General features: G+C 38.5%; 1 protein-coding gene across 1 annotated transcript; it reads left to right on the top strand.

The window, feature by feature from the left end:
• Positions 1-73: 73 nt before the first annotated feature.
• dpp3.S (dipeptidyl-peptidase 3 S homeolog) lies at positions 74-19,373 on the top strand. The gene is given in 18 exon segments (NM_001087680.1): positions 74-88; positions 2,523-2,819; positions 3,994-4,083; positions 4,498-4,635; positions 5,472-5,546; positions 7,196-7,289; positions 8,230-8,363; positions 8,833-8,963; positions 10,191-10,249; positions 10,491-10,685; positions 12,041-12,153; positions 13,128-13,220; positions 15,038-15,100; positions 15,341-15,465; positions 16,332-16,452; positions 17,214-17,393; positions 17,546-17,708; positions 18,898-19,373. Coding segments are annotated over 17 exon segments (2,202 nt in total). The 5' UTR covers positions 74-88; positions 2,523-2,546; the 3' UTR covers positions 19,053-19,373.
• The last annotated feature ends 474 nt before the right edge of the window (positions 19,374-19,847 follow it).

Genomic DNA, 19,847 nt, shown 5'->3' on the forward strand with positions numbered 1-19,847 from the left:
AGCGCGTGTGGGCGTGACCTCAGCGAGCGTGGTTGATGCTGCAACCCGGAAGTGTGGTCGTTTCGATTTTTGTCAAAACCCGAAGCAGGTGAGGAAATGACTTTGTTCTTATTATTTCTCTGCGCTTCTCTCTTTCCAATAGCGGCTTTAGTTTAGTTACGATCGTTTTAATTTCTCTATTATTGTTCCCTTTAAGGACTTGTTCAGTTTCCCTTTATTTTGATGATTTATATTGTCCCATTAATGGAAACTGTTTGTGTGACTAATACAGACCAGCAGTTTATTCATCAGTGATTTCACAAACAGATAAATGTTCTTATCTTTTATTTTATAAAAAAAAATGTCTGCAAAAAAAATGCACTTTTTTTCATTTGAACAAATATCTTTAATTCTACTCCTCAGATTCAGCTCAATAATCAGCCATAATGGATGTCCGTTTTACAGTCCTAAAATCAGGCCAAATCGAAGCCCGAGGGGGAGGGAAAATGCGTCGCATTGTTCAGTCATTCAGCGCAATAAGGGCAGACTTAGGGGGTTATTTACTAAACTCCAAATGCAAAAATTCGCAATTTTTTAAATTAAAATCTGACTTTAAATAAAAAAAAAAATTCGAATTTATTAGACCCCAAGGATGGAAAAGTCTGAATCAGAAAATCCGGCATCTCAGACCTGTCTGTTGCATATAAGTCAATGGGAGAAGTCCCAATGAATTTTTGGGATCCTTTTTCCACAAAGCAAATTTTCGGGAAAATGTAATAACAAATAAGCGTAAAAAAACCCCGCGGATTTGATCGGAGCTAGTAGCAGAAAATATTGAGATAAATTCTGCTTTGATAAATAAACCCCTTAGGGGTTTATTTACTAAACTGTGAATGCAAAAATTGCTAAAAATTTGTGCATTATTTTTTTATAAAATCGGACTTAAAAAAAAAATCATGAATTTTTCGGAATTTATTAAACCCCGAGGATGGAAAAGTCCAAATCAGAAATTCCGGCATCTCAGACCTGTTGCGGTTGCATATAAGTCAATGGAAGAAGTCCCAATGAATTTTTGATTGGTGCTGGGTTTCGGGCAGTACCCTGAAGTTTTTGGAGTATTCGGGTGAAAATTACGAAAAAAATCTTGAAAATTGTGTAAATTGGATGAAAAAGTGAAAATCTGATTTTTTTTTTTTTTCTTGCAAAGCAAATTTTCCAGAAAATTTTATAATAAATATGCATAGAAAACCCAAGTGGATTTGATCAGGGTTTGTAGCAGAAAATATTGAGATAAATTCGGACTTTGATAAATAACCCCCGTGGTGTTTTTAAAAAAACTCAGTCGGGCGTAAATACACATAAAATGCACTAATGATAGTGTTGCCACCGCTGTTACTGGTCCTTTAAAGTGACTTGTGCTGGTAACTAATTTCAGTTCCTTGCTTAACCTTAAGCAGTGATTCATAGGATAATTAAGATAACCAGCGCTAAGTATAAAGTGCCAAATACCGGATTACACACCTTATGTATCAATACACCTCCCTGTTGCAATTCATTTAACTGAAAGTGACTTGTGCAATAAATAGGTCTTCGACTAACAAATAACCACGTTTAACCGTAATTCCCGCAGTAAATATCCAATCTATGCTTTTGGTTTTTGGTTTTATAAGTAAGGTAGCGACGGGCAAGGTAACAAATGATTAATAGGCGTTTCATCTTGAGAACAAACAATTGCATATACTGCATATTTACTGTGGGAATTAGGGTCCAGTGTATTTATTTACTTTCTTAATAACCTATTTATTGCACCAGCCACTTTCAGTTGTAATGAAACGCAACAGGGAAATATATTAATACATAAGGAGGATATTTGGCACTTAGAGGAGAAGGAGTGGTAGCGATACACAACTCAATACAAAACTCAATACAAAACTCAATACAAAACTCAATACAAAACTCAATACAAAACTCAAGTAAGATGTTAAACAAATAATCCCCAACGGGGCTGCTACATTTATTTTTCCAAATTTTCAAGCTACTTTAGATACTCCCCATTGAGCCGCTTTTGATTCTTCAACATGTTTAGCCCAAGCCTTTACTTTTTCTCCAAGTGCAGCTTCGTTTTCACTTATTTACAAGCGCCGAGGTAAATCCCTGAGGTTCTGGTAGGCGCTTAACTTATTCTATTCAATTCTTTCAAATATTGGGTTTGTTGTTTTGTAGCTAAGTTAGTTATAGGCGAGACCACAGCCCCTAGTGTGGTGACATTCTCCTAGTTTGTGGCACCCCTAGTCTAGACAAACAACTGAGTTAACGTTGCTCTGGGATATTTCCACACACATTTTCCACATCTTTTTCCTTCCTGATTATTAGGTGTATCATTTTGATAACAAACCATTGTATTTACTGCATATTAATTATGGGAATCAGGCGCGGTTGTTTATTAAACGAATACTTATTTGTTGCACAAGTCACTTTGTCAGTCATTTGGTAGATTTGTGCTGTATGATTGAAACCAATTCTTTCCTTTTATTCTTCTTCAGGTTTGGAAATCTCTTGCAGTGAACATGGCGGCCCCATCTCAATATGTCCTACCAAACGATCTTCCCGTTGCTCTGCTGGACTGCAGTGAGGCCTTTCTATTGTTGTCAGCGGAGGAGAAGCTGTACACCCACTATCTGTCTCGTGCATCATTTTACGGGGGTTTGATTGTCCTGTTTCAGACCTCCCCTGAATCTCCAGCCATATACATCCTGTTTAACAGACTTTTCAGGACTCAAGAGCCGGCTGAACTGCAGAGTGTTGCTCTGGGCCAGGGTCTCAAGGAGGAGGAATACCAGGTAAAATTCTTCTATAAATGATTTTGTATTACCAGAAACCTATTTCTATCCTACTTTCACAAGCACAATTTACTGCTACACACATTACTTTATTTCCTACCCCTTTATCAACAGCACCTCTATTCCTGAACCCTCTAACACACATGCTAACTATTCTCATTCCCTACCCTCTCCATTACACACATCACCCACACTCTCCTTCCCTTCTCCATTACACATATCACCCACAATCCATTACACTCACTGCTCCCCTTCCCATGCCTTTCATTACATGCACTGCTCCATTTTCCATCCCATTCCCCTTCCCAACCCTGTCCATGACACACATTGCTCCCTTTCTCAACCTTCTCCATCACATTCAGTTCTCCCCTTTCTAATTTATCTCCATCACATTCAGTTCTCTGCTTTCTGATTTATCTCCACCACATTCAGTTCTCTCCTTTCTAATTTATCTCCATCATGTGCAGTTCTCCCCTTTATGATTTATCTCCATCATATTCAGTTCTCTCCTTTCTAATTTATCTCCATCATGTGCAGTTCTCCCCTTTCTAATTTATCTCCATCACATTCAGTTCTCCCCTTTCTAATTTATCTCCATCACATTCAGTTTTCTCCTTTGTAATTTATCTCCATCACGTGCAGTTCTCCCCTTTCTAATTTATCTCCATCACGTTCAGTTCTCCCCTTTCTAATTTATCTCCATCACATGCAGTTCTCCCCTTTATAAATTCTCTCTATCACAGTGCATCTCTTGCCAGCTATTTTGATTACACATTGCTCCTATTCAACCCTCTATATTCACACGTATCTCTTTCCCATTGATCTTCATGTCATACTCTGTGCCATATGTTCTCTCCACCCATATATCCATTGCATGCAAATTGCCACCATTTTACCTTATATTTATTTTTATTTAGTAAAGCAAAATATAACTCGTAGCTCTCTGTGGTAGACTTTATTATTATTTTCCTTCGTATTTGAAATGTTCAATTTAAAATTTGGAAATTTTACTGGTAATTTGTCATGATTCCCAGTAGTATGTAGACATACCCTTGATAATGAACAGGGCAAACTGATTTTAAGTTATTTGGGGGACTTCAAGGGAGGGAAAAACTAAATTGGGTGTCTAAGATACTACATTCCCATTCATCTTTAAAATTCTCTTACCTTACAGGCTCTCCTAGTGTACGCCGCTGGGTTTTTTGCCAACATGGGTAACTACAAATCATTTGGGGACACAAAATTTGTGCCTAATGTACCCCAGGTAAGTCATTTAACTCATTGTGTCATTTCAACTACATAGAGCAGCAGTCTTCATTCATTTGCCAGAATCCATAGTATCCCAGTCTGGGCTTTCTGTTCTCATTAGAGATGCACTGAATTCTGGATTCAATTTAGGGTTTGTGCAAATCGGAGCCTTTCTCAGTAGCATGCAGCTGAATCTAAGCACCTGGCAAAACTGAATCCAAACCCTTTCTATGCAAGTTACGCTATTAATGAAAATTGCAATCATTTTTCCCATTCTTTGCACACGGATCACCCCCCCACCTAATTTTTCATGAAAGGTTTAGTATTCAGAGAAATCCCAAAAAGTGACGATTCGTTGCAGCCCAACTGTTTCATCACCATCTCGCATTTGTGGGATTTAAAAATGAACGGGATATTTTTTTTGTTGCAGGAAAAACTAGAAAAGCTCATACGTGCAAGTAATGCTTTCCTCAAAGATCCTGAAGGAATGGAATCATTGTGGAGAACGGTTGCAGATCAAATGTATTCCCTGGAGCCAGCGGAAAGGCAACTGGGATTGGGTGACCAAGTAAGTTCTAAAATGAGTCCGCTGTCATTTGCCTGTGAGGAGTTAAATATATACAGATTTTCCTTAGTATGGCAAGTCAATCCAGTGTCTCAGTGTAGACCAGAAGGTAATATATATTTTGGGTAACCTACATTGACTGTAGTACAGTAAATCTGCCCTAATATACCAGAACCAGAAGAAGACATTTTTAATTTAAGAAGAAGACATTTTTAATTTAAGGGTTGAGAATGCACACTGCTGCATAGTCTGGCTCAACTTCTTTACACAGGTACTTCACCTTTATATGACTTTATTTATTTTTTACATTATTGAACTTTTCAATTGTTCTTCGTTTTTAATTTTTACATTGTTGAATTATGTGCCTTTTTCCTTTGGGGTCACTTACCCTGCTCTGCGAGGCAATGGTTTAATTGTTATTTTTGCCTTTATTTTCAGTTCTACTTCTGTTCCAGAATCTAATTCTAACTACTATCTAGTTGGTAGGATAAATGAAACATAGCAACCAGCTTCTGAATAAAAAGCAAAGTCATTCTAAAACTTTAAAAAATGAAAAAGTTGGTGTTGCAAACTCTCAGACTCGCAGTCTACCTCGTACGTTAATGAGTTAATCTAAAGTTGAACTGCCTCTTTATCAGGGTCCAACCACAACCAGTGTCACGGCTCTGAGGTGCTTCAAAATATAAAAAAGAGTTTGGACAAATATTTAATGATGTTGTTGTGGGTGCAATGAGCAGGTCACTTAAGCGCAGGAGTATTTTTCTGCTTTTATCTTACACCCAGGCGGGCGGCAAATCGCTCCATCTGACATTTACCTTTGGTGATGTTTTTCATTTTAGGGGATAACTACATATTTCTCTGGAAACTGCACTTTGGAAGATGCTGAACTAGCTCAGAAATTCCTGGACTCCAAGGTAATGAATAGTTGAAATCTGGATAGCTGAATCCTATCATGTGCATTGTAGATATTAGCCTTAAAGGAGAACTAAAGCTTAACTAAAGAAGTAGCAAAAAATATTGTACATGATGTTTTGGGCCCAAGGCAACCACAGCCCTTTAGCAGTAGAGATCTGTGTCTCTAAAGATGCCCCAGTAGCTCCCCATCTTCTTTTCTGCTGATTCACTGATTCACATGCTCTGTGCTGCTGTCACTTACTGAGCTTAGGGAGCCACTCACAATATACAGTACACATAGAATAGAAATGTCACAATATAAGGCTGATTAGTCATTAATACACATAATTACTACATGGCAGCACAGAAACCAGTGTAATTAGCATCAGAATTGAATAATCAGCAAACCTGTAGCATCAGCTTATATTACAGCCAGGGAAGGTCATTTTCTGCTGGATAATTAGTGACGAGCCCTAAGCTTAGCTTCTCAACAGCCAATCAGAGCCCACTGAGCATGTGAGTGTCACAGACACTTTCCAAGATGGTGACCCCCTGTGACAAGTTTGAAGTCCTGGATCATTGCTGCTATTGACAAGCTCAAACTTTAGCCTCGTGCAATAAGTTCACTATAGAAAATAGGACATTTTTAGCCACATAAATTTTTTGGGTTTAGCTCTCCTTTAAAGGAGCTGCTACAGTTTGTCTGCAGAGCATTATCTACGTTCTCTCTCTACGACACTGTATTTCTTATGCCAATAGAACAGTTCAAAATAAACATTTTAGTTGAATCTATAGCTCCAGGGCTCACTCCTCTGCCTCCCACCATAAGGCTAAAATTCGTATTATACATTTAGTAATGTTGATGTTTTTATTAATTTTCTGGATAAGTAGATCATGATTCTTTATGTTTTGGAGATGTATTTACCTATTTAGCTGCACACAAAATGCTGCACTCTGACTTGTTAACATTCAGCCAAGTTTTATCCTTTCATTACAATTTAGCCACTTGATGACAATGTTACAGTCTGTCAGTGAGGTTTCAAATGTAATAATTACATGATGCCGTGTTCCTCTTATCAGTCAACATAATATGCAGATACATAAGGCCCCCAGTATAAAGGAAATATTTATAGAAAAATACACTTGACTCTTAAGAAATGGAAGGAGTATCATAAAAAACATGTACCCCTTTGTAGGAGTATTTTCAGGGAACACAGGGGAGCTGCACAGTCTCACAGATCTACTTTTAGTTTCTGAATCTGCATTTAGAAAGTCCATTTATTAGGGATGAACCAAATCCACTATTTCGGATTCAGCCGAACCCCCGAATCCTTCACGAAGGATTTGGCCGAATACCAAACCGAATTCGAATCCTAATTGGCATATGCAAATTAGCAATGGGAAGGGGAAAACATTTTTTACTTCATTTTTTGTGACAAAAAGTCACGCGATTTCCCTCCCCGTCCCTAATTTGCATATGCAGATTAGGATTTGGTTCGGCTGGCCGAATCGGAATCCTGCTGAAAAAGACAGAATCCTGGCCGAATCTTGGATTGGGTGCATCCCTACCATTTATACTAGTGAATTGTTTGCACTGCTCTTTAACAAGCTCCATTTTCTATAGATTAGAACTAAAGGAATCCGTGTGTTTACTTATTTCCCATTGTAGAGTCTCAGTGCTTACAACACTCGTCTGTTTAAGACTCTGGATGAATCTGGCAAGAGCCTGTATGAGGTGCGGTTGGCTTCTGTCAACAGAGAAGGTGAGGGTGGAGAGATCTATTATTAAGGAACAATGTAAATTACAACAAACATGTTATTATGCTATAGCCAAGCCAACGGGGACAAAGCAATTTTATATCATTGCCAAATATTTTACTCTTTACCCAAGTTTGGGTTTTTGCAAAATTTCATTTAACAAACAATTGCTAATTAGAATTTTTTCCTCCACAATTCCACCATAGCAGCAGCCTTGAGGTGCATCTGACACAATTGTATCTGATTAGTTAATATGAATGTGTGAGTGTGTTTCAGCACTAAGCAAACACACATTTTTCCTATTATTATTATTAACATGTATTTAAAGAGCGCCAACCTATTTCGCATCGCTGTTTTCAAACAAACTCCTCTTGTTCTTTTATCCTTTAATGTGAATTGTTTTTCCAAATAAGTTTATTTTCCTGCAAATCGAATTTCTTTCACATTTATGAAAACGACTTCATCATAAAGGTCTTGCCACACGGGCAGATTCTGGGAAATTAGGCGCCAGGCGACAAATCTCTTCTTCGCAGTGACTAATCTCCCCGAACTGCCTTCCGTCGGCTAAAATGTAAAACGCCCAGGGGCAGGCACATGGAATGCTTCGTTTTCCGAACTCGCCTGTAATTGCCTCACGAGGAAACTTCGGACGACTTCGGAAAACAAAGTGCTCCATGTGCCTGCCCCCGGGCGATTTACATTTTGGCAGGGGAAGGCAGATCGGGGAGATTAGTCGCCGCGAAGAAGTCGCCAGGCGACAAATCTCCCCGAATCTGCCCGTGTGGCCAGACCCTAAGTTGAAACATTGTAACCACTGTTCTAAAAATAGATGAGAAACATTCTATCCTATGGACTAAAAATATAAGTCACCGCCAAATTTCTTGCCTTTTTCTCAACATTTTGAATTTTGTTTATCTTTTTCCCCCATTTATTTATTTTTCTCAGAGAGGGCAGCTTCACCGTCGGATATGTCTGAGATTCTGGGATCATTCGAGCATGAAGGTCATCAGATCCGTGTCACGAGGGGTGATTACTCCCCTTTGCTTCGCAGAGTAAGAGACAATCTGGAAAATGCCAAGGTGACTTCCTTAAATACGTCTGTATTCAGTCATGACAAAACATAAACAACAGTCTAATGTTGTAATAACCTTTTATCTATGTGTTTTCTCAATGTCACTTCGGGTGCCAGTTTGTAGTGACCTCTTACTCTTGGGTTGGCATTCCTCTTCTTCACATAGTCACATAGTTTTCTACAGGGTGCGCCACCTCCATCTTCCCACAACTTCCCAGACATCTCCTGCTTTTAAGTCAGACTTTTAGATTTGGCATGTGTCATCTGAATTGCAGAATGTTAATATAACTATAAAGAATACAAAATGAAGTACAATTGCAAATCAACCAGTTAACGTCTTGTAAGCAAAACACCCAAAACAGATTTTACATTTCCTTATACATTTTCTTGCCTTTTCTCTTATTTCCATTTCATATATGTTTGCACAATAACATAACCCTTTTTCCTTCATTTTCTGCAACAACAACGCCATTTAGGCTTATGCATCCAATGACAACCAGAGACAAATGCTAGAGGAATATGGGCGAAGCTTCCAGGAAGGCTCAATCAAGGCACATAAAGAGGGGTCTAAATACTGGGTGCAAGACAAAGGGCCAATAGTAGAAAGGTAAGAACAAGAGTAGACTTGTCTGCAGCTGTTGCTTTATTAACTCAAGGGCACAAAATAAACAGAGGATGAATTGTGCATTTGATTAAACCACAGGCTACAGAAAAATGTGGGATCTGCTATTTTTAAATCAACTCTAACACTTAGGGGCAAATTTACTTAAGGTCGAAGTTGAAGGATTTAGTGTTTTTCGTTCGATCGAACGATCAAATGAAAAATCATTCGATCGAATGATTAAATCCTTCGAAGCGTTCGATTCCAAGGATTTTAATCCATCGATCGAACGATTTTTGTTCAACCAAAAAAAGCTAGCAAAGCCTATGGGGACCTTCCCATAGGCTAACATTGACTTCGGTAGCTTTTAGGTGGCAAACCTATCGAATGGTCGAATAGTCTAAAGATTTTTAGTTTGAATCGTTCGATTCAAAGTAGTAGTCGTAGTCGATGGTCGAAGTAGCCAAAAAAATTATTCGAAATTCAAAGTTTTTTTCCCTCTATTCCTTCATTCGAGCTAAGTAAATGGGCCCCTTAATGCATTTTTAAATACTATTGTTTTATTTGATGGTACTGTACTGTTGTAGTCTGGCAGGTTTTGCTGCAGGCATCTGGTGAAAAGTGTTGCTTAATTAACACTGATCTTGATCCAAAAGTAAGAGTAGAACTACATAGGCGATTTCCATGAGTTTTATGCGGATCTGTAGAGCTGCGACAAAACGCAGGCGTCAAGTCAGATGCGACTGAAAATAAGTTAAGGTAACAGCAATGTCAGATGGTGTCACAGCTGTCGGATACAGTCGCTTCATGTTGTTTGTCGGATAAAAGCTTTTGTATTTCTTACCTTATTTTCCGTTGCATCCGACTTGACGCCTGCGTTTTGGCGCAGAACATCAGATCCACCGGAAACGAGTGGAACTTGCCCGTGTAGTTCTACCCTAATTAACTGAACCAGTGAAATATATAACACATTTATAACAAGCAAATTTTAGGGAAGGGAATATTTCTATTGTGTGAGGTATTGCAGTGTAAATTCCATGTTGATAATGGAAAGCCGGGTGGTTGGTGGTGGTTTAGACTGAGGATTTGAAGATCAAGAGAGAACCGTAGTTTGGTAGTTGAACAGCTATTGGAGAAAATCGTCTGTGATTTGATCAACTGAGCAAAAAGAGACATGACTGTGGGCAAATGAATATTGTGGAACATGTTGTAACAAGACTCCTATCCTTGCAGTTACATCGGGTTCATTGAAAGTTACAGAGACCCATTTGGATCTCGCGGGGAGTTTGAAGGTGAGACATGTACAAGACAGAGACGTGACTTGGTCAATGACACTGAATCAGGTGCTGCGGGAACAGAGACTGACTCTAAGGGTTCAGGAGAAAATCTGCAGAATGCAAATTAAATCAGGCAATACAGGCTGGGAAATGCATTAAATATTTATATGTAGATAAATGAAGACTTGACTGGAACATCGTTAACTGATAACTTTGCTTTCACTAATATTTCTTCCTCTTCTTTTACTGTCACTAGGCTTCGTGGCTGTGGTTAATAAGTCAGTGAGCGCTCGGTTTGCTCAACTGGTCTCTGCTGCCGAAAAACTTGTTTCATCTCTCCCGTGGCCAGCTTACTATGAAAAAGATTCCTTCCTTCGACCAGATTTCACATCTTTGGATGTAGTGACTTTCAGTGGAAGTGGGATCCCTGCTGGAATTAACATCCCAAACTGTGAGACAACATTATACAGTTCTTTTATTGTTTGTGATAATACAAAGTGTGTGTGGTTACAAATCTTTGCTATGTCTGAAAAAGACATCTGAGGTCTCATTTACTAACGCTACTGCAAAGAGCTACTTTACAATGATTTAAATGCAACTGCATGCACTGAAGCAACTGATTTATTTTAATCCCAGGATCCCCCTGTGGCATTTATGAACATTACATGCCATTCCAACCCAGATGTGATAACATTCTAACACAGATGTTGGGGAAATAGTGTGCATTAGAATTTGTGAGCAGTTGACACTAATATGCGTCTTTATTGGTGCATTTCATGCAAGTTGCAATGGACACAACATACTGTAGCATGCTTCGACAATTATGCTGGAATTCTAGGGGATGACTATACTGTGAGTTAAAAACATGGAGACTTGCAATCAAAAGTTGCATCTTTATTGGTGCACTGCAGGCAAGTTGTAGTGGACGCAATATACTGTAGCATGCTCACACAATTATGCTAGAATTCTAGGGGACAACTATACAATATACTGTAGCATGCTCATACAATTATGCTAGAATTCTAGGGGACGACTATACTGTGAGTTAAAAACATGGAAAATTGCAATCAAAAGTTGCATCTTTATTGGTGCACTGCATGCAAGTTGCAGTGGACGCAATATACTGTAGCATGCTCATACAATTATGCTAGAATTCTAGGGGACGACTATACTGTGAGTTAAAAACATGGAGACTTGCAATCAAAAGTTGCATCTTTATTGGTGCACTGCATGCAAGTTGCAGTGGACGCAATATACTGTAGCATGCTCACACAATTATGCTAGAATTCTAGGACATGACTTACTGTGAGTTAAAAACATGGAAACTTGCAAACAAAAGTTGCATCTTTATTGGTGCACTGCATGCAAGTTTTTGTGGACGCAATATACTGTAGCATGCTCATACAATTATGCTAGAATTCTAGGGGACGACTATACTGTGAGTTAAAAACATGGAAAATTGCAATCAAAAGTTGCATCTTTATTGGTGCACTGCATGCAAGTTGCAGTGGACGCATTATACTGTAGCATGCTCACACAATTACGCTGGAATTGTAGAGGAAGACACAGTGAGGAGACTTGCAGTTATAAATGACACTTTGCCATTATGCTGGTGTTGTGTTCATAAAGGATCCCTATGTTATCTAAGATGGTTTTAACTTTTACATTGTGTGACCCAGTTCCATCCAAACCTGCTCAATAATTCTGATCATTCATAACTGAATCCCACTGGGTTTACGAAAGCTGTATCTGCATTGTTTTAGGAATTTCTGGCTGTTTTTTTATGTTTGCATTTTTCTCTTTCAGATGATGACATTAGGCAAACCGTTGGATTTAAGAATGTCTCACTAGGAAATGTTCTCTCTGTTGGATCTGCAACTGAAAGGGAGAAGCTGACATTTTTGCGTGAAGAAGATAAGGTAACATTTATTTAACAGGTATTTGTCCTGTGCACATACGTGACACATTCTAGACTTTTTATAATTGAAATGAATGTATGTATGCCTAGAATTTCTACTGTAAAACCATTGCTAGGTGTCTGCTAAGTTACAGGTATTGGACCAGTTTTCCGGAATGCTGGCGTTTTCTGGATAATTTGGGAGTTGTTCATTTTCCAACACCTTTTTCAGTTCAGTCTTTTTCAGATAGTTCACCTGAAATAATTTTTTCAGTTACTTTCTTTTCTCTATTGGTGACTGTTCTTTTCTAATATTGAAGTTTTAAAGTTTCATTTTTGACCCTTTTATGTCCTTCTAAAGTAACCGTTCTAAATCGATACGAAAGATCATACGTTTCTTATCTTTATCCCAATTGATACAATAGCTGCAATTGAAAAAAAGTCTATTTCCAGTGAACAATCTAAAAAAACAACTGAACTGAGAAAAGGGTTTGGAAGAAGAATAACCCCGTTAAGTCTACTAATAAATCATTTAAACTCTTATACCCAATTGGATTGTTTTACGTCCAATATGGATGAATTATATCATAGAATTATATCATAGAGAGATAAGGGAAATCATTTTTTTAAACAAAAATAATTATTAAAATGAAGACAATGGGAAATGGCCATCCTGTAATAAAGTTTCTATATTAGTAAAATAGCAGTAACCCATGGCAACCAATCAGATTGCTGCATTCATTGTTCTACTTGCAGCTGGTTTCAAAAAGCTACTCACTGATTGGTTGCTATAGGTAACTTCCCATTGGGCATTTTCCCTGTGTTGATAAATGAGCCCCAGTATCTCATATCCAAAAATGAGTTTTGGAGATTGACACAATATAAAGTAATGCTATTACCGTGACTAGAATAATGCATGTTAGCAGTGTATAGAGTGTTTATATGTGCTCATATTGATATTTAGAAATGACAGAATAGTTTACTTTTCTCCTGCAGGATTTGTTTATAAAGTTTCGCGGTCCCTCTTTTGAAGTACAGGTTGGACTTCATGAACTACTGGGCCACGGCAGCGGCAAACTGTTTGTACAGGTCTGAACCTTTACATCCAATCCTCGTAGCTTCTTCTTAGTTGCCTTTTTCTACAGCAACTGACATACACCACCTATATATATATATATATATATATATATATATATATATATATATATATATATATATATATATATATATATATATATATATATATATATATGTGTGTGTGTGTGTGTATCTATTTATCTCCGGTGCAAAGATCTGAAACTGCAGTCAAGGGAAGTTTCAGGAAAACATGCTGCCTGATTATTTAAGCCCTAGAATTGTGACTGGCGCTGCATTCGTGTTGTTTACATCATTTCCATAAAGATATTAATACATTATGTATAATTGGAAACGATAAAAGCTGCAAAACAATCATAATATATGAACAAACAACTGCAGTAGCATTTTCACCCCTTTTAAAGCAGCAAATGTATCATTGCTTGTTGGAGCCCACAAGTAGCTTTATGTCAGTAGGCCACATTCACTGCAGATGTCCATGCATGTAAAGGCAGCTTTGATTAATGCTTAAAGGACAAGTAAAGCCTAACTAAAGAAGTAGCCAGAAATGTTGTACATGATGTTTTGTGCTTCTGTACCAGCCCAAGGCAACCACAGCCCTTTAGCAGTAAAGATCTGTGTCTCCAAAGATGCCCCAGTAGCTCCCCATCTTCTTTTCTGCTGATTCACTGATTCACATGCTCTGTGCTGCTGTCACTTACTGAGCTTAGGGAGCCACTCACAATATACAGTACACATAGAATAGAAATGTCACAATATAAGGCTGATTAGTAATTAATACACATAATTACTACATGGCAGCACAGAAACCAGTGCAATTAGCATCAGAATTGAATAATCAGCAAACCTGTAGCATCAGCTTATATTACAGCCAGGGAAGGTCATTTTCTGCTGGATAATTAGTGACGAGCCCTAAGCTTAGCTTCTCAACAGCCAATCAGAGCCCACTGAGCATGTGAGTGTCACAGACACTTTCCAAGATGGTGACCCCCTGTGACAAGTTTGAAGTCCTGGATCATTGCTGCTATTGACAAGCTCAAACTTTAGCCTCCTGCAATAAGTTCACTATAGAAAAGATAGCAATTTTAGCCACATTCCTTTTTAGGGTTTAGTTCTTTAAAGGACCAGTAACCTCAAAAAAAATTTGTTAGTATACCACAAAAAAAAACACACCAAGACAAACTAAACTTTAAAATCACACTGCCTTTATTAAGAAATAACTTACTGAACCCCTGCTTGCACTCCTCTTCAGAAAAGGAGACGATCCATCGTGCGGCGCTTGATTTCTCCTCCCTGGCTATCTCCCATAAGGAAGGCAGGGAGGAGAAATCAAGTGTTGCACAATGGACTTTTCTGAGAGAGAAGCGCAAGCAGAGTTTTGGTTAGTTATTTCTTAATAAAGGTTTCATTTGTCTTGGTGTGGTTTTTTTCTGTGGTATACTAACGATTTTTTTAAAAAAAATGTTGATGTTACTGGTCCTTTAAATAGAGTCTCGGATAGAGTTAGGCAACAAACTATCTGTACAACTATATAATATATATATATACTGGCACTAGTATTTGCACACAGCCACTTCATTTGCACATTGACAGATACCTCTGTGTCCGTTCCACATTGAGCCAATCAGAGCTCTCTCTCTCTGCAGAGCTCACAATCACTGTGTGTAGGGCAACAAGCAGTAACACTATTTACTATGGGTTACAAATTCATAGTTTGGGACCACAGATGTAAAAAATCACGGTATTTTATACACAGTCACATAATAGACAAATGAATAGAGATTTCTGACACACGTCTGTCTTGTCTTTAGGATGAAAAAGGGACATTGAACTTTGACAAAGAGACCGTCATCAATCCAGAGACTGGAGAGCTGGTGAGTGACAACGATTTAACAGTTTTGTTAAAAATGCTGATACTTTTCACCTTCCCGCGTCTTCTTTCCCTACTCGTCTCCTTATGACTGTTCACTTCCAGCTTTATTTTCCTTCTCTACTTTCCATCATCTCTTTGCTCTTACTCTACATTCTGTTTCATTTTAAACTGTTCAGTCTTCTAAACCTGAGCTTCTTTGACCTCTTTCCCCCTCTGATTTACATTTTTTCTACCTTCTTAGGTCAAGAGTTGGTATAAAACTGGTGAAACGTGGGACAGTAAATTCTCAACCATTGCTTCGTCTTATGAAGAATGCCGAGCGGAGTGTGTTGGTTTGTACCTCTGCATCAATCAGGAAGTTCTACGGTAAGATGTTACTTTGTATAATGTATGTGGTTCAGAGAAAATAGAAACTACAGGCATGGGATCCATTATCTGGAAACCCGTTATCCACAAAGCACCGAATTACGGAAAGGCCGTCTCCCATTGACTCCATTATAATCAAATAATCCAAATTTTTAAAACTGATTTCTTTTTCCATGTAATAATAAAACAGTCGCTTGTACTTGATCCCAACTAAGATATAATTAAGGTATGAAGATCCACATTATGGAAAGATCCATTATTTGGAAAACACCAGGTCCTGAGCATTCTGGGTAACAGGTCCTATACCTGTAATAATAAAACAGCACCTTGTACTTGATCCCAACTAAGATATAATTAATCCTTATTGGAGGCAAAACCAGCCTATTGGCTTTTTTTCATGTCCACATCCATCAAGTCCAACCTTAAGTCTATATATAACCTGCCTAACTGCCAGTTGATCCGGAGGAAGGCAAAAAAAAACCCATCTGAAGCCTCTCATTTAAACATTAAATAATCCCAGTAATCCCAGTACGATTGTTTTGCCACCAATATAGATTCATGCAGTTTAGTTTAGATTAAAGTTACTTTTTCTTATTACAGAAAAAAACAACACCTTTTAGAAAAACACAATCATTTGCTTATGATGGACTTTATGGGAGTTGGGCTTCACATAATTCAGAGTTTTTGGGTTTCCAGATAAGGGATCCCATACAATATAGTATTACTTACATTTTTATACTTCCACTTTAGCCCCACTACACTCATTTTCTGTTCCATTATATTGTTTTATTTGTTCTCAGTCACAATCGTTTTCTTTTACAGTCACTCACATCTCTGTCTCTTAATTTCCCCTATTTTTGAACCAGAATATTTGGACATGAGGCTCAGGAGGCCCAAGATGTTCTGTATGTGAACTGGCTCAATATGGTGAGAGCTGGACTGATGGGACTGGAATATTATACCCCAGAGACTGGCCGTTGGCGACAGGTATATATGATTAGAAATAGTTTCTGCCATGAATATAATCTTTGCCTATAATATATATATATATATATATATATATATATATATATATATATATATATATATATATATATATATATATATATATATATATATATATATATATATATATATATATATATATATATATATATATATATATATATATATATATATATATATATATATATATATATATATATATATATATATATATATATATATAGAGGCCTTACAGAAGGATGCAGCCGAATCCAAATCCTGCGGAAAAAGGCCGAATTCTGAACCGAATCCTGGATTTAGTACGACCCTAATAATAAATAATATTTTGTGACCTGTTTACATTTGTGCTAAAAACAAATATTACTTATAATGTCTATCCACATAGATCCTCTCTGGTCTGTATCTGTTACAAACGAGTGGTGGATGCATGATACAAGTCATTGTCAAGAATTGCATTGGGCTGTAGCCAATCACAGAAATATATTGTGTAGTTCCCTGTCAGGTCTGCCTAGCTGCTGGCATCTTACTGTGCAAACTAGTGAGGGAAACCTGCATAACTTTCCAATATATATTTTAATACTTTTTTCATTTCAAATTAAAAGCAGTATTTATGTGTCTCTCCTTTGCAATTCACTGCATTGCTGGTTGCGACTCCATGAAACAATGTGACAATAGGTCGGCCTACTAATTGCAAGTCTCCACTTCAGAGATATATAAATAAAATGGCTCTTTGTCTCTCTCAGGCTCACATGCAGGCTCGCTTTGTCATTCTTCGTGTTCTCTTGGAGGCAGGAGAAAACTTTGTAACCATCTCACAAACAACTGGAGCTGATGGGCGGCCGGATGCACAAGTGACACTGGACAGGGAAAAGATTGTGAGCGTGGGCCATCCAGCCATCCGCCGCTTTTTGCTACGACTGCAGGTATTTGAGGTCCAAACTGCAAAGAGCAACCGGCCTTTTCTTTGTCCATTCAAAGTGATCTTTATCTTCTACCACAATAATTAGGACTTTTCAGCAAAACCAAAAACGGTGTATTTTCCCATTTTCTAAATGTACCTATTCTCTTGTACCAGGTTTATAAATCGACAGCGGATGTAGAGCGAGCCCGGAAGATGTATGATGGTTATTCCGCTGTTACAGATGCAGATCCTCACCGTTTTCTTACTCTTCGTGACATTATCATTTTGAGGAAGGAGGAACGCAAATCTTTTGTGCAGATAAACACACGAATCGTAGGTGTGTACTTATAGGGCTTAATTGTACCAATGTAAACGCTGGTTCTTTGACTATTGCCTGGATTTACTATTCAGGTGTCTCTAGGCCGTGTGGTCTTACTGTCCGTCCGTCCACCACCCCACTGCGAGCGCATGTGCTGGGGAGCTGTGTCCCCCCATTGCTCCTTATAATGTGGCCCCTAAAATTTTGCCATCCTAGGACTTTGTTACCTTGTCACAAATCTGGGCCTGGAAGATGCAGGGGTCTTTAGAAGGTTCACATTCTCAGTTGCTGCTGCTTAATATACATTTGTTTGACTAATGGAGGCCAGTGCTGTCTAACTGGCGACCAGCAAACCCCCCTTGTGTGGCCCTTCCCACTGTGGCCGCTTTGATTGCCATTACCATTGTGTAAGCTTTAAATGGTATCAGAACTGACATTAAATCGCCTCTTCTTCCGGGCGACAATCTCCCCGAACTGTCTCCGCGTGTCTTCCCATTGGCTATAATGAAAAGTCGACTGCGCTAAAGCACACGCTGCGCTGTGTTTTCAGAAGTCGCCCGAAGTTGCCTCACGAGGAAACTTCGGAAAACGCAGTGCTGCATGTGCTTTAGTGCAGTTTCATTATAATGGACGGGAAGACACACAGAGGCAGTTCGGGGAGATTGTCGCCAATTAGTCACCAGGCGACAAAATCTCCCCGAATCTCCTCGTGTGAACTAACCTTTAAAGGGATACTGTCATGGGAAAAGAAAAAATTTTTCACAATGAATCGGTTAATAGTGCTGCTCCAGCAGAATTCTGCTCTGAAATCCATTTCTCAAAAGAGCAAACTGATTTTTTTTTATATTCAATTTTGAAATCTGACATGGGGCTAGACATATTGTCAATTTCCCAGCTGCCCCCAGTCATGTGACTTGTGCTCTGATAAACTTCAGTCACTCTTTACTGCTGTACTGCAAAATCCAGTGCCAGTGAAATTATTTGTACTTCTGTTTTTGTAGGTTATCGAAGCCTTTTTCTACAGTAAGAAACAGATGAGATTCGTGTGTGTGTGTGTGTGTGTCCCAATATAACTCATTTACAGTGCAACATGAATATTCTTATTTCTTCCAAAACATCACTAGGCCCTGAAATGTTCCTCACATAATGACACATATAGGAACAGGTGGAACTAATAAAAATCCTAAATTGTTCTTTTTATTTGCAGGTGACAGTGTTGATATCGTACAGTATGACAGCAGCCCGTGTGGCCTGATACGTTCAGTCTTGCAGAGGTTCCCTGATGATGAGGAAGAACTGGAGCGGGAGATGCTTGAGCTTAGCTGTGCCGATAGCCATTTCTGGGGGCAACAGTGCAGATAATCAGTAGAAATAAATGGTGTAGGGAATGGAAGTACACTCTGCATGTGTCCAGGAGCTCATCTAAAGCCACAGTCCAGCTTGCTGACAATTCATGGGTTAATGCAGTTCTACTGTACATTTGTAAAAGGGTCGGCTAAGATTCTGGGAGTCACAAGTTAAAATCAGAAATCTCGGGAGCCTGAAAAGTACATTTTTAGTTTTCATAATGGAAAAGGTAACTTTCTATCCTGGTAGGGTGAGTAGGACACACTGCATTGCTAATCCAAGTGGCACATTCAGATCAAATATTGTGCAATAAAATCGGATCTAATCTTAATTAAACCATTTTTATATCATTTTGTTTGCGGTATTAAAAAAAAAATGACAGGAGCAGAGATCACCTAGTGTCTCGCAGAACTTTCATCGCCCCTTTAGGTTCCAACGTGAAACTATAAAATCCTTCAAGTGTAAATTCTCGGACACCCAGGGACCTTTCCTATTAGGAGTCTAAGTGTGTAAGTCTTACGTTTCTATTGGGAGTCTCTTGATGAGATACTTTTGTCTCAGTAGAAGTCTTCACTACTCACGTGAGTTTGGAGATGTGTTCTCTCTAAGTCAGGGATCCCCAACCTTTAGAGCCTGTGAGCAACATTCAGAAGTAAATGAGTTGGGGAGCAACACAAGCATGAAAAATGTTCCTGGGATGCCAAATAAGGGCTGTGATTGGCCATTTGGTAGCCCCTATGTGGATTTTCAACCTATATTGAGACTCTGTTTGGCAGTACACCTGGTTTTTATGCACCAAAACTTGCTTCC

Source organism: Xenopus laevis, chromosome 4S, assembly GCF_017654675.1.
Source record: "Xenopus laevis strain J_2021 chromosome 4S, Xenopus_laevis_v10.1, whole genome shotgun sequence".
NCBI classification, from domain to species: Eukaryota; Metazoa; Chordata; class Amphibia; order Anura; family Pipidae; genus Xenopus; species Xenopus laevis.